This window comes from Aythya marila (assembly GCF_965140915.1).
Source record: "Aythya marila genome assembly, chromosome: 6".
NCBI classification, from domain to species: Eukaryota; Metazoa; Chordata; class Aves; order Anseriformes; family Anatidae; genus Aythya; species Aythya marila.
The window spans coordinates 19042509-19057377 of record NC_139047.1 but is presented as its reverse complement, the minus strand read 5'-3'; the positions used below and the strand labels follow the sequence as shown (position 1 = coordinate 19057377).

The window sequence follows — 14869 nt, the reverse complement described above, 5'->3', positions numbered from 1 at the left end:
AAGTTATATCAAAGCATAATGTAATTCTTACCTGGCATGCTTTTACTTTAGGAAGGAGGAGTGATCTATGGCATACATAACCAAAATGTCATTATAAATGCAGTGCTAATATTACTAATATTTGCTTGATACTACTTTAGAGCCCATTACCTAAGAATAATGAAGTACTGACAAATTTATGCAACCTCCAGCTAGAGTGAACCTTTCCTAATTAGTGTGGAAAGTCAACGGCTGGACAAATCATTAATTCAACCAGATTCCACAGTAAGTGCCAGTGATGCAAGAGAAAAGCCAAGAATGCTGACTAGGCCTTTCTGAAATCTAGAGAGCGGTACCAAAGTCCAACGTGAAAAAAGACAACCTATTTCTTCTTTCTGTGCTATGTAAATACTTGAAATATTTTCAGAACTTCTTCTGTTTGGGTTTGCATAGTGGAAGAGATAGGGTACTTTAACACCACTGTCTTTCCTACCTTGCTGGAACAAGGTATGAGTGAAAAATGTATTTGCAGAGTTGGATTTTCTATACAGTTTCAAGACAAAATTTTTGCTGAGCATTGCCACAGTGAGTTTAGCAGTGATTGAATAGACTTCTGTGCTGTTACTTCTTTCTGTTGGTAACTCTCAGTGCATTTCACAAACTTTAATGACTGAAAATTCACAAAGCATTAATGATATTCTTAACATTATTAAATAGAGAGAAATGGGAGAAACATTGGGGCTTGTCTGACTCCCCCACTGACATAAAGCAATCCCAGAGACCTTAGCCTCTGATCCTGCAAGCTCATAGGTAGGAACGTTCATCTTTCAAATGAGCAGTCCTGTTGAACGGAAAAGGAAATGCCTGTGAATAAAATTAAACATGTACATGTTTAAAAGATCCATCCTAATTCTAACAGTTAACTTCTCTCCCCTCCCTCATAAACACCTTTTCAAAAAAAAAAAAAGAAACAAAAATGGAGGTGTCTAAATTGTTGACCATATAATGTGTGTGATGTGTGTGAAGCTAGAATTCTGAAAGGCATAATGCAGTCTTAACCTTTAACCAGTTTAACCTTTCAAGGAACCCATGGCAGTTTCAACTGGCTGTGATATTATCTAAAAACATTTGTTCTTCAAATATTGACGTTCTTCACAAAGTGGAATAACATTTTATTATTTCTGGTGTGTAAAGTAGTAAATGACCTTGTAAATGAAAATTGAATGCAGGGACAGGTACTCCAAATGTTTACTGACTATGAACATCATCCTGACTCTAGGTGAAATGTTACTTTTTATGTAGACTCATTTTTAAGCCACATTTGTCCTGTTATTAGTTTTAATGGCTCAGGCATGTTACAGATAGTAATTTTCCTGAACATGAACTACTTAAAATAACTAATTCATGAACTTTTACTGAAGCATCATTTTGTGTTTGATCTGGAAAGGAAAACCCTAGTAACATTTTTTCTGTGGATTTCAACTGGTGCTGCAATTCAGTAATTAACAGATTGTATAGGAGTTCACTTGACATATGTAATAAGAATTGATTAGAATCCATAAGGAAATATTTGTCTTATTCTTAGCTAATTCTTTACCTTTGCCAATAAGAAAAATGGAATTATGAGTGTAAAAGAGACAGCAAATCATTGTTTATGAATGAGTTTTGCTTTTCCCAGTAGCAGTTTGCAGTTGTGCTAGGTAAACAGTTATGTGTTTTGACCATACTGTATTCAGACAATAACATGTATACTGGCATAGAATCTCGGAAATGCATGGGATATTGAATATAACTACCAGGTAATACAATATTGTTGGAGCAACTAACTTAGGGAGCAACTAGCAGTTTCACACACACTGAAAAAAATGCAAATAAATCAGTCCTGGAGGTGAATGAGCACTGGCTTGACTGTACTTACTACAAGACTGCCAGATGGGATTCAGCATTTGTTTCAGACATCGCGTATAGATCTCACACTTTACGTATATGGCACCCTATTGCTCTGAAATGAACAGCCTAATTGGCAAATATCAAGCTGAAATCTCCTATAAAAGCATGTTCATGTCAGAACACTAGGGGAAGTCTTCTGAGTAATGCTAAGAAAACCAGGAAATCTCTGTTTTGAAAAAGCTTCTTCCTGGGAGCAAGTAACGGGAAAGATAGCCGGCCAAAGCTGATGCTCAGATGAAAGTAATACTAGAACTCTCTGCAAAATGCAGCAATTGACTAGGTCAATTCAAAACTCTCCTAGCAGATTACAAACATTTAAAATGTAATCAGGATTTCTGTTTTCAGTACAATGAAAACAGACAGCAATATGGCCAGCTGAAGAAAATAAATAAATAAATAAATAAAAATGTAAAGAACAAAGAATGTACCTGCTGTTTTTTTGTTGCTGTCACCCATTCTGCCTATAAATACAAAACTTTATCTTCTGAACATCAATTACAGTACTGAAAATAATAGCATATTTTATATAAGTATATTTGAAGAAATTTTGAAAAATACTGCAGTCAAACTGGAATTAGTCAACTACCACAGGACTTGCAGAAATTGGGAATATGACCTAAAAATGTAGTTTCAGCCTACTCCCGAGAAAAAATGAACTTAATTAACAAATTCATGATATGTAGAGTGTTCTTTTTTTTTTTTTTCAAGTAGGAACTGACCACTTGTTAGTTTCATTTTAGTAAGTGAAGTCATGAAAGACTTCTGATTAATTAATAATAATAATAATTAATAATAAAACATGTTGTCAAATCAGAAATTTGAAGTGTAGTTTTAGTTTTGCATGAGAAGTTCAGGGAGAGCTCAGGGATATTAGGTATTAACCTAGTGCCAGCTGTGAGTATGGCAAACCTTGAACAACTATATTATCATTCTATATTTAGTTTGGTTATTACAACTTTGTAACTTTTTATAAAATGCTGCAAAATTGTAGTAATCTTAAACAATCTGAATCATATTTGCTTCTTCCAGCTCTGCTGTTTTACCCCATATAGTGTCATTAGTTCTCCAGTGCAAGGCTTTCAAGCATAAAGAAGACTCAGATTGCTAACCTGAAGCATAGCCAAAACAACCTTTCCAGATTTTCTACTTTAGCCAAAAAAAGGGCTCAAATCAGCAACTTCTTACATAGAAAAATATCAAAATTACAGCTAAGAGAAAAATATATTTGCCAACTACATGCTCATTAAAACCCTAGTTTTAATCTTAGACAGATGTATATGCCATATATGTATATACATACATATATATGTGACTTTCAAAATACAAATACGTGTAAGTATGCATGTATGTATACAGACACAAGATTTTCAAAACAGACTTGCAGTTTTCATAAACATTAACACTATAGCCTAAAGCAGTTTCCAAAATCATGGGCGTACTTTCTGTGTGACAATCTTAATGGCAGCATCTTAAAAGGGAAATACTTTTGAAAATGAATACAGAATGTTTGAATTGCTCTAAAAAATGTCATCGCAGTTTCTCACTGTTGGTCCCCAGACTATTTCAGGAGCTTGGTATTTTCAGTGTTCACAGAGAAGAGCAAAAGTTCCCTTCAGTGGTACGCTGACGCTGTTTGCTCAGCTTCTGTATGGAAGAACTACCAGCGATTAAGTGTTCTTGGTTTTTGTTTCTCCCATCCTGCCTCCTTACTAGTTATGTAATACATAGTTTATCAAAACTCTGAAGACTGCTTAGAGTTACTGTCTTTCTGTAAAGCAAATAGCTAAACACTGGAGTTGATGCAAACAAGGCACTTAGCATCTGAAAGAAGTGTTAACACTTTATTTACATTTAAATTAAAATGGACACTTATTTATGTGTTCTGGTTCTGAAAGGTGTGTGGTACATCTGCAGAGGCCTATTGTTTATTCATGCTGTAAATCCTTTGAAATGTGTTAAAATGCTTCCCACTCATTATAAAAATCCTGCCACCCATGGATTAGGGCTTTGATGTCACCAATCCTGCTTCAAAGGGTTCTTTCAATGCTATTAATCACAGTTTAGCCTCTGAAGATATAGCCAGAGAAAACATTTGGACATCTTGTGCTAGACTTGCTAAAACTTTGAAATATACAGAGTGTCGTGCATATGCACAGGCCCATATCACTTCCTCTCTCTTCTCTGAGCCTTTATTTTGAAAAGCTGTTTTATGATGACTTTGGCTTTCTGCAAGTACAGCAGAAAAAGTTTAGGACACGTCATACTGTACAATTAAAAACAAAGCAAAAAAAAAAAAAAAAAGCACTCATCTTTCAGTTTACACCACAGAATGTTTTTTGCCTGAGGAATTGAGTCAGTCTTTAAAAACCCCAAGGGACAATAAGATTGGGGATTAAGTAGGCCCATATGTCAAAAGGTCAAGAAAAGATACCGTCTTATCATTTTCTCATCTCTTTCATTAGTTTGTGAGCTTAAGATGATGTCTAAACACTTCAGGATCCACATGATTTCATAGAAACAAGATTGTTTCTGCTGTCTTTTTCTCCTTTAAATCTCTGAATGAGTCACAGAGAAATTGATTACTAGTGATTGAGCTGTATGCCTTTGTGCTGTCGTTGTTTTCATCAGCTCAGTAGCTAAGGTCAGTGACATGCCACCTTATCACTGACTTTTTCCTCCCTTTTAAATCAACACTGCTCTCTCTGTCATGCTCATGCTGAATGCTCTGCAAGGCACAGTTAGTAATGAGCTGGGTGGGGAAGAAGTGTAGTGGGGCCTGATATATTTACTACTGTTGTGCAAGTTTATTTTTCACCGTATGAATTTTTCCCCGCTAAGCTTCCTGAACAGTTTTTGCAGTGTTTCTGTCTTTTTTTTTTAAACAGGTAACTTGGCACAGGCAAGAGCCAGAGTGACAGCAGCATCTAGGTCTTTGCCTTCACAGCTTAGCGCTGGGCGTATCAAGGTTAGTAGTGGTCCTTTTGAAGAGACGTAATTGCATATGAAATGGTACAGTGAGATTACGGTTCAAATGCTTAGCTGATGTAGGTATATAGAGGAGATCTTACCAAGTTAGAGTCTATCTTAAAATCAGAAAACATACCTTAGTTGGGAGCACAGTTTCTGGTTTTGGTGAGAACCTTACTGTAGAATCCAGTGAAGAATCACTTTACTACTGGTTAATCTTAAAAATTCTGGAGTAAAATCTCAGTTAACATTGATGTCAGTAGCACTATTCCTCTTGATTTCGGTGGGTTCAAGGTTTTTCTCTGACAATTTTTAGCCTAGAAAAAGATTCAGTTAGGTAGAATTTTATTAGTGCATTTAACCATATGAAAGGCAAAATGGCAAAATGATCTATTCCTCTTCAGATCAACCTAAAAATCAAAAACCAAGGGACATATGTAACTGCTAAATAACCAGAAAAGAACCACTCAGCAAAACCACTATTCCTAATAGAGTTAAATGAATGACTGTGAAATTTAAATGCCGTTGGATTTTGCCGTAAGAGTATGTGGCATAATTGCAAAAGGATGGGATGATTTTATGGCAGTTAATAGTATTACCAACTGAGCTCACTTAATATGTGAGGAAAACTGTTGTGCCTCAAGTTGATAGCATCTGCACTTCCTCCCCACTTTCAGGGAGTTAAAGTTTGCTTAGTCAGTTGTTTGTTGGTTTTGTTTATTTGCTTGTTTTACAAAACAAACAAAAATTTTAAAATGTGATAACATCAACTGTTCAAAAGTCTACAGCATTTTATGTTTAGGGTTTTCTATTTCTTTTTTTTTTTTTTTTTCCATTTTCTATTATCATAAGTAGCTCATGCTCAAATATAGATGCAGTAATTCATGTGAGTCACCCATACGTCTATATCCTTCACTATACCTGTAAACACAGACTTGAATTTCAGAGATTTATTTCCTTTCTGGTATAAACGCTTTCAGTGTTGAAGGACAGATTATGGTCTGTCCAATTTTCTTGTATTATACAAAAATTGTCTTCCACATCCAGCTTATATCAGCAGAACCTTTGTAAGCATGCATTTTATTGCTACAGCTGGAATGGAATAGAGCAGCTCACTTTTAGAGCTTTAATAAACATATTCAGTTATACTAAGTAGTGTTTAAATGTTGTTTTTTTTTCACCCTTCACTTTTTTAAAGAAGGATTTAAAAGACATGCATAAGAACTACAGTGCTATTCAGAAAATGTTAATTAATACAGTTTTTAGCTGAAAAAAATACAAGTTTTATGAAATTATAACTTCAGGAACAATATTTTAAATTACTATTTTACACTTTATAAAACAAATCCAAAAGTGCCATAATTTTGTTTGGAAGTTTGGATTTTTTTACTTATGATTTAATTTATGAGCTTTTTTTTGCTTAATGTATTTATCAGTTTTATACTATTTCATACCATGCCAACATCAGATGTAGCCAATATGTGAAAACAATAATTTCCAGTGACCTCATAAGGTGACATGATATCATAAATCATTCTTGTAATACTGTTTCAAAACTATTAGAAGCAATTCTTTTTAGTGATGGAACAGTTTGTCTTTTCTAGGTCAGCTGTTTTCCATTTCAGCTGTAATCACATAAATGTATATACGTCACGACTACTGTCACGTAAAAATGTGACAAAACTGTTGGACTATTCTTCATTTTAGCTTAAAAAGAGCAGCTAGTGATTTAAAACACAAGATTATATCATGACATTCTTATTATGTTCTATCATTTTTGACAAGACAGTTATGATAAAGCCAGTTGCCTGTTATACACGTGATTATTGCCGTACCATAAAGCCACATAACTTCATATACTCACAATGTTATAAATTAACTAGAGATAAAACTTCTAAAATTCTTAGAGCAAAATCTGCCCAGCTTCAATGTTCTATCAAAGAAAATCCACCTTCAGATGTTTCTAGTCAAGAAGATTTTGAAATTTGTCCTGGTCCTTACAGATTTCACAGGTCTGACTTTACAACCCCAAAGAAAAAGTAATCTCGTGATACTGGTTGTAGCCTGTTTTTCTGAGAAAAGTCATATTACATCCTCCTTTGTAAATGTTTCTGACCATCTGTTTTTCTGTGTGCCCACTCCCTTCCCCCTGCAAAACCAAACAAAACCAAAATAAAACCCTTTTGAACCCAGCAGACTGTAGTAAACCATATTTGACAGAGTATCAGTCTTAAAGATCATAAGATTCTACCAGTTTGGTGACAATAAGTAGCTGTGAAAGGGAGATGCTCATGTTATCATACTGCCCAAACGGTAGAGCATTAGCTCACCCTTTATTGGACAGCAGATATTCCAAACATGACTAAGAGATCACAAGTGCTGAAACTCCAATGAAAATATCATTAGGAGTCTACGCTTTTCTAGACAGCAAAGAATCCAATTTAGATGCTCAAATTCATGGGCACTTGGGCTTCACTACAGTGAAACACATTGAAAACTATGTGTTTGCTGCTGGTGTTCTTTGTGATTAAATTGTCTGTCTTCTAACAGTAAATGTTACCATTTATTCTGAACTTACTGTCAGTTTTCACTGCTTTGTCTTCTACCTGACCTTTACCAGAGATTTAGATATCAATGCGCAGAAAGCAGTCGTCTTGCTAAGATAATTTTGAAACACTCCCATATCCTTCCCCATGGACACGTCTGTTGTTCTGACTTAGGTCATTAATGTTTACTTTGTCACATGACCTCTTAAGATGTTTGATGTTGTCTGTGCTGATAAGGCTTTTTTACTGGCATACATTACCGTGTTTTCTGTTACCCTTAAAACTGAAATCAAACTGCATCTTTTTTTCTCCCATGTATTAGTTTGAGATGTGTACTAGTGCATGTACACCACTTTGGGCTAAAACATCACAGATTACAAAACCATACTGAAATTTTTATGGTTGCCCTTATGGAAATCTGTTTCCCTTTGTACCATCACTAATTTGAATCTTGTCTTTTTTCTCTTTTGATTTCTTCCCCAACACAAAATCCATTTTCTTGATCTATCACTACTTAGTGCTTAATTTCCTTTATATTTTGCATGCAGTCTCCTAAATATCTCCTGAAGGTAAGACACACAGCTACTTTATTGAAAACTGTAATCTTTCAGCAATTACTTTTAGTGTTCAGAAGAGTGGTCTTAAGTCAGTCAGTTTTGGAAATGATCATATGGAGCAAAGTCCAGGAAATGTAGCACAGGTGCTGACAACAGCATTATCTGGTTTATACAAATGCCACCTGGTCAGAGCAGATGGTAAACTACCACAATGCAAGTGAATGCTAAAATGTTGTTAATGCTCCGTGCAAACAGAATGCTGGTTGATTTTCTTTAATTTTGTTGAGCTGTAATACAGCAACACAATCTGCTTGTGACTGGTAACCATGGTTATATTCATTCATAAATTCTGGTTTCATTTTGATAAGAACAGCTGTACTGACAATATAACTAAAATATACAAGGAGCAATATGTTTGCTGTCCATGTATTCCCTCTAAAAATAACTCCTGTCATCTCTACAGAAATGCTGAAAAAGTGGTATTTGAAGGCAGTTCAGCCGGGTGAGACTGCTGAAATTCTTGGCATCAAAATGATAATTTAAAGTAATTAGTGGTAAATACAACACCAGATACGAAAAGACATACATTCTGCGGTTACCTACTCTGTTTGTCACGTCTTATTTGACAAGTACGTTTTTCCACATGTAAGCAAAATGAGGCAGCTTTTTGATAATTTACTTCCAGGTCATTACAAAACTAGTAACTCTTACATAGAAAATAAGACCCAATGAAGTTCACTGCAGTGATAAGAAGATTAAGGAAGGCTTTTTAGAAATCAGTTCATAAGGCATTGCATCTTGACGGCTGCTTCGTTGCTAGGCTGCTTGGCCTAGCAATATCCTATCGTGACAAAAGTGTGAAATCACCCCCTAACCAGAAGAGCCTGTCCGTCTAGGAAGACTTAGTAAATAAATGCATTGGCAGTGGTCTAACATGTAGGAAGACAAACATGAAATATGGTTTCTTGCTTTGTGAATGAGTTTGGGACGCCAAGCTGTTTGGAAAAGAGCGATTGCTGCTAGGGCCATAGAATTCTCAGCCCTGAATACTCTGAAGCATTCACATCTAAAAGAATGACCATAAGAAATATCGTACCTAGCTCTCTTGGGTAAGGTGTGGTGGGTTTGCAGTATTTCTGGAACACCTCTAACATCTGAGTTTTGTTTTCCAGGTTGACACAATGGAGGTTATGCGACACCCTGAGGAAACAACTAACATGAAGCGACAAACTATGGCTTCTTATTTTAGGGTACAAAAGTTAAATTTTAGACAAATAATTTGTTGATAAGAACAGCAGATATCTTGGAAATGTTTGTGGGGTTGTGAGATCAGACAGAAAAATAAGAGAATATTTTTCTTCTATTGTGAGGCCTTTGTCACCTGTAAATTCTCTTTTACTCCTTTTCTTTTTCTTTTCTCATACTGGTTCTTTTCTGGTGTCACCAGAGTATACTGGTAATAGGATCTAGAATCTAGAATATTTCTATCTAAAATGCTGAAGGTCTAGGAAAGGTCTTTTTATGAACAGAAGACTGCAAATAGCTGCCATTACTAAGGCTTTCAACTCAGGCATACCTACTTTTAAAGGCTAGGATTTCTCATTTATAATAATGAAAACAATCCATCTTTTGCAAGCACTGTTATAAATCAGACAGATTGTTAAACTTTAGCAGCAATCCAGTGTGTTCAAATCAAACAGGTAAGGAGAAGGCAGTGAAACTGTTGGAACAGGCAGATGAGGAGTCAGGAACCCCACATGCCAGTTGAAGTCTGTTGGTTGATAATATTTTCTTGCAGTCATTACAGACAGAAAAATTTTGAGTAGTTGGTCATTGAGCTGCAATAACACCATGCGTAATGGGAGAAGCACACAGTGCCGCGTGTGCCAGTGTGAGTCAAAGCTTCATGCCATGTATGAATACCAGTTTTCTTTTTCATGCAAAGTAATATAAAGAAAGGTGCAGGGGCAGCTGATATATACTGAGGTGTTGACCCAGTGTGGAGGATAGAATGACAAGTATCCAGACTTGGGAACCTAGAGGTATCATTACAGAATGACAGAATGCCAGGTTGGAAGTGACCTCTGGAGGTCATCTGGACCAAGCCCCCTGCTCAAGAAGGATCACCATTGTGTCTAGTATAGCATGAGTGTTCTCTTGCAAAGACCTACATGTCAGCTGTGTGGGGACTATAAAAAAAAATTAAAACATACTGAGTCTGAAAATACACCATAATCTGAATGCAGCCTGCAGCCAGGTGACCACACCCAGATTCAGTCAGCTTGGAATTGTATGTAACTTCAAGATTGAGTGTATTTGCGGCAAATACTGATCAAACAATAGGATAACAAGGTGAGGATGGAGCAGAAGCACCAATATTTTCATTTTAGTGTAAAATGCAATAGACTAAATTGTTTTTTATATTCAGGTTGGATAGGGCAAAAAGTAGTCAGCCCACATTTCAGCTGGAAGATTTAGGTTAGCTGTGTGAGCTTAACATTATGAATAGTTACAATAATGTGCCACTTCAGTAGTTTACCCAGGGAGGTTATACAGTCTGTATCAGCGATTCTGAAAAACAGATTAGACAGAGATGTGTCTGAAGTGATACTGATATATCCAGTATTCTCTGTCGGAAAAGGATTGAGCTGATGACTTTTTACGATCCCTTTCGCGATGATTTTCTGTGATTTTTTTATCATTGTTTGTTTCACAATAAAGCTTGTTCTCCTGTTGGGGATATTTGTTTGATCTAATGTGCCTAGGGTAGAATTATAATTAGGACACTTGTTACTTAAAAAGTGTAATATGGGCCTTGTTAAACTACAGAAATGTAATATAAGGAGTGATGAAGAGAAAGGGGTAAGAAATGAAAACTAGAATCGTAATTTGTTTTTAACAGTTGAACACTTTTAATAGGTTCTGGTTTTAGACAAAAACTTAAAAATTAATAAAAATTTAATAATTAACATTAATGTTACAAATTGGCATATAATCAATCATTCTATACTGTTTACAAATATATATTTCCTGCTTATATAGTTGCATTGCAATTTTTTGCTAAGTCTGTATATCCTTGTTTTTCCTCACTAGTATTCCCTGATGGATCTTTTATCCAAAATGGTTGTTGGACAACCTCACTTTATCCGCTGCATTAAACCTAATGATGATCGAGAAGCACTAACATTTTCTCACGAGAGAGTTCTACTGCAGCTACGATATACTGGAATTCTGGAAACTGTCAAAATACGTCAAAAAGGATATTCTCATCGCATCCTTTTTGAAGAGTTTGTGAAAAGGTAAGACTTCGATAACATGGCTCTTGTTTTAAAACTCCATTCAGTAAAATATATTCTAAGTTTAAGTATGAAAGGTTCTACAAACACTGGTTTGTACGTGTGGCCTGATTCTCTAATGACAGCAGTGACTATCAGAGATAAAGACTACATGAGAGATCGAGAGCTCTAATGGAGAAAAGTCAGTGTGAGACCAGCAGTGAGCACTTAGTATTCAGTAGCAAGACTGTCTCCATGATTCCTTCAGTGTGAAAATGTTCATCATGCTCAGACAATTAAAGGATTTGGAAGGTCAGTGAGCTTCAGCCATCATATGAATAAGATTCACATGTTTCAGAATGAACTGATATAAAAATTTTGTTTAAAAAAAAAAACCTGTCTGATGAGAGTGTTAATTTCAAGCTTGAAAATGTTAGTTATATATATATAAAAAAAAAAAAGCCTAGTAATATTAGCAGAGAAATTTTCATCAATATTGATTTTAGATATAACATGGTGTAAAAAATTGTTTAAAATATTTTTGTGAATAAGTTATCAAATTTGATTTGTTACATCCTTTAGTGCATAGAAGAGACATACTAGAAAAATCTAAGTCATGATTTCAAATCTGTGTCATGCTGGGGTAGTTCCTATGGAGGCTCATTATGTAAAAATATTTACCATTCCATGTCCCTTTTCTCTTTTATACCTTTTTTTATCCCTTTTCACCTCACTTCTTTCCCACAACTTTTCCCCAGTTCTTTGTTATCTCAGGACGTGTGTAAATTCAAATGAAAAAGCAACTTGTTCTCAGGATCAAGAATAGTAAGTGGAAAGGTCAAGAGCTTGTGTCTGTATATTGACATAAGCCTAGTAACGACAAGATTTAATGTAGTGTTGTAACTGGAAAAAACAAACAAACAAACAAAAAAACATATTCATGTGCAAGAAAGATCTCTGACTTCAGAATATTCCTCATAACAGCTTCCTCATAGTCACGTATATTGGAGTTATGAATTACAACCAGATCTCTGTGGACCTGAACCCTTGTCATGGCTACTGTGTACTAGCTTTAATACTGAAAGAATCTGTGTGTCAAGAAGTTTAAAATCTGATTCAGGAAATAAGGTTTATAGTCTCATTATGGTTTCCTCTAGAGCTAAAATACACTTTTTTGTTTGTAGTATTTACTGCTTACCAGTCTGTAATGCTGATAATAATGGAATAATAGTGCCTTTAAGTAGTCAACCCCTCAACAGTAGGAACAAATGGCTAAATTAAACCATTAGTGATATCTCCTGTACAAGAAATTGCTTATTCAGACAACACAGAGTTAATGAATCTACTGAAAACAAAGCATTCACATGATGCTAGAGGGAAGTAGCTGATTACGTTTTTGAGAAAGAAGAGACAGTTTCACAGGCCTTTCTAAAAACCCAGGGACTGAGTAAATTCATGTGTGTAAATCAGTCATTGTGTATCTGTGGTCCTTACACTGAGAAATGTTGAAGAATAAACTTTAATCAATTCATTTTGAAAAATCAAGAAACTTTCTGATTTGAATGTACTAGTATGCTAAATTAATATATAACAGGAATACACAACAGATTCATATCTGAGGAAGGATAACTAATGTGTTCATTTGTCTATCAAAGCAATTTAATTCTCAGATATGATTTCTTTCCACCTTCCATTTGTGTATTACATGACTAATTTTAGTAAGGTCACACCATTTGAAAGCAGTTTTAAGAAAAAATAATTTTTGTGATCACTAACATATCTTTGCAACGTCCCAAAGAGGCTGAAAGGGGAATTATTAACCTGAAATTTTATCCAATTTACACATAAGTGAACAAAGATTAACTCCACTGAAATTAGTGTAAATTGAGAGGAAATTAGGCCTTCTCTTATCAGAAGAATTTTCTCATTTAAAAATGAACTGAATTTGAGGACAACCTTGAAAAGAAATGGTAATAAAAGCAGCATCAACTGTAGCTTTCCATTCCTGCAGATAAAGGCTAATTGTGTTTAACTTCATGTTGGATACTCCCCAACTTTTTAGTTCAACCTGGTGCAATTCTTTCAGGAAAGAAAGTCAATACAATGGAAGTGGATAGAGATCTAGCAATTTGACCACCAGCATAGATGGCTTTCTGACTGAGTTCAGAATATAACCAAGGGGTGGGAGGCATTATTCTTGCTGCTTTTTTCAGTAAATGCTTTATTTTTAAACAAATTCTGTTCCGTTATACTCTAGAAAAAAAAATGATGAGCACTGCTTAAAAAAGGTAGAATGGGAAACATTTTTCTTCCACTTAGAGCCATGACTAGTCAAGTGTTTTTAGGAAGTAAGTAGTTGAATACATAAAAATGTTTGAGAAAGCAGGTCAAATGCTAAACAGATTGGCACTTCTTTGTTCATAATCAAAAAGACATTAGGCAAGTATGAACAAGAGTTTCAAAATGTCAGTAAATCTGAGAATATCAAAGATTTTCTAAGCGAGCAAGTTAATTGGTATTTTGATCCTTTTGAGTAACTTAACAACAAAATGGATGAGCCAGCACTTTTTCTCCCTTGATGTTATTAAACAAATAGGTGTGCTTCTTATCTGCTGGTTCAATAATGCTGTTTTGTAAACTCTTAGCAGGAAATACGAGGACAAAACAATCAAAGGCAGTCAACAGTACCATTCAGTGTTTATCAGGTGGGAGGTAAACAAAAGATAAAGCTCCAAAATGTTACTCTTTACTGTCTTCTGTTTTCATGTAGAACAGATAATTTCACAGTGTTGCAAACCTGGAAGTTAGTGTACTGGGTTAAAAAACAGGTGTTGAGGACAGGACTTGGTTGTAACTCATTCATGCAAAGGTATTTTAGCCAAGGGTACAATCATCTGTTTTATGTATATAAACAAATATATTATTTTACTTCAAGTAGGAAAATGTAACCTGCACCCCCTGTAAACACTGCGGACTTATCAAGTCTTAGGCAATGCACTGGCCTCATCTCACACCCCATACCATCATGTGTCTGTCTTACATGTTTGCTGTGAAAGCACCATGTCCTCTCTGTCAGGATGGAATCCCAGGTTTCAGGCACAGGTTATTAATCTGATCAGGCAGCCAGCTGTGCCTGGCTTGCAGGGGCACGTAGGGACCATGCACTGCACAGCAGCTAAGGGAAGTGTGCATTTTAGTGGGGACCTGAATTGAAAGTCCCACTAGATGAGACACTCCTTGCTATATATCCCAGTGCCCAGGCCCCTGGAATTTCACATGATGTGATGTAATGTGCCAGTGTGTGTTTGCTACCTATCCCCCAGCTGTATACAGTCTTTGTAATGCAGCATGTACTCTATCATGGGTTGAAAGATAACAGACTTGAGAATCTAGTGGTGCTAAGTGATGTCAGGCATCAAGTGTCTCATAAGCACACAGGAATGTGTTGGGAAGTTTTGTACAAGTTTCATACAAGGATTATATTTTTTCTTTCTTTGTACTTCTCTGCCAGCTTACATTCTGCATTAAAGTTATTTGTACAGCATTAGGATACAGGGTGTGCTTTTCCTATGAGTGCCACCTTCTCTTTAATAGC

The 14869-nt window shown here is 35.5% G+C and overlaps 1 protein-coding gene across 1 annotated transcript in view; it reads left to right on the top strand.

Moving 5' to 3' along the window:
• Positions 1-14869, top strand: part of MYO3B (myosin IIIB) — a gene marked incomplete at both ends in the record, with an annotated part of 190770 nt that overhangs the window by 109418 nt on the left and 66483 nt on the right. The window contains 4 exons of the mRNA XM_082763227.1: positions 4815-4894; positions 7991-8011; positions 9172-9249; positions 11093-11298. Of these exons, the coding sequence (XP_082619353.1) occupies positions 4815-4894; positions 7991-8011; positions 9172-9249; positions 11093-11298 (385 nt within the window). The remainder of the gene's footprint in view (positions 1-4814; positions 4895-7990; positions 8012-9171; positions 9250-11092; positions 11299-14869) is intronic.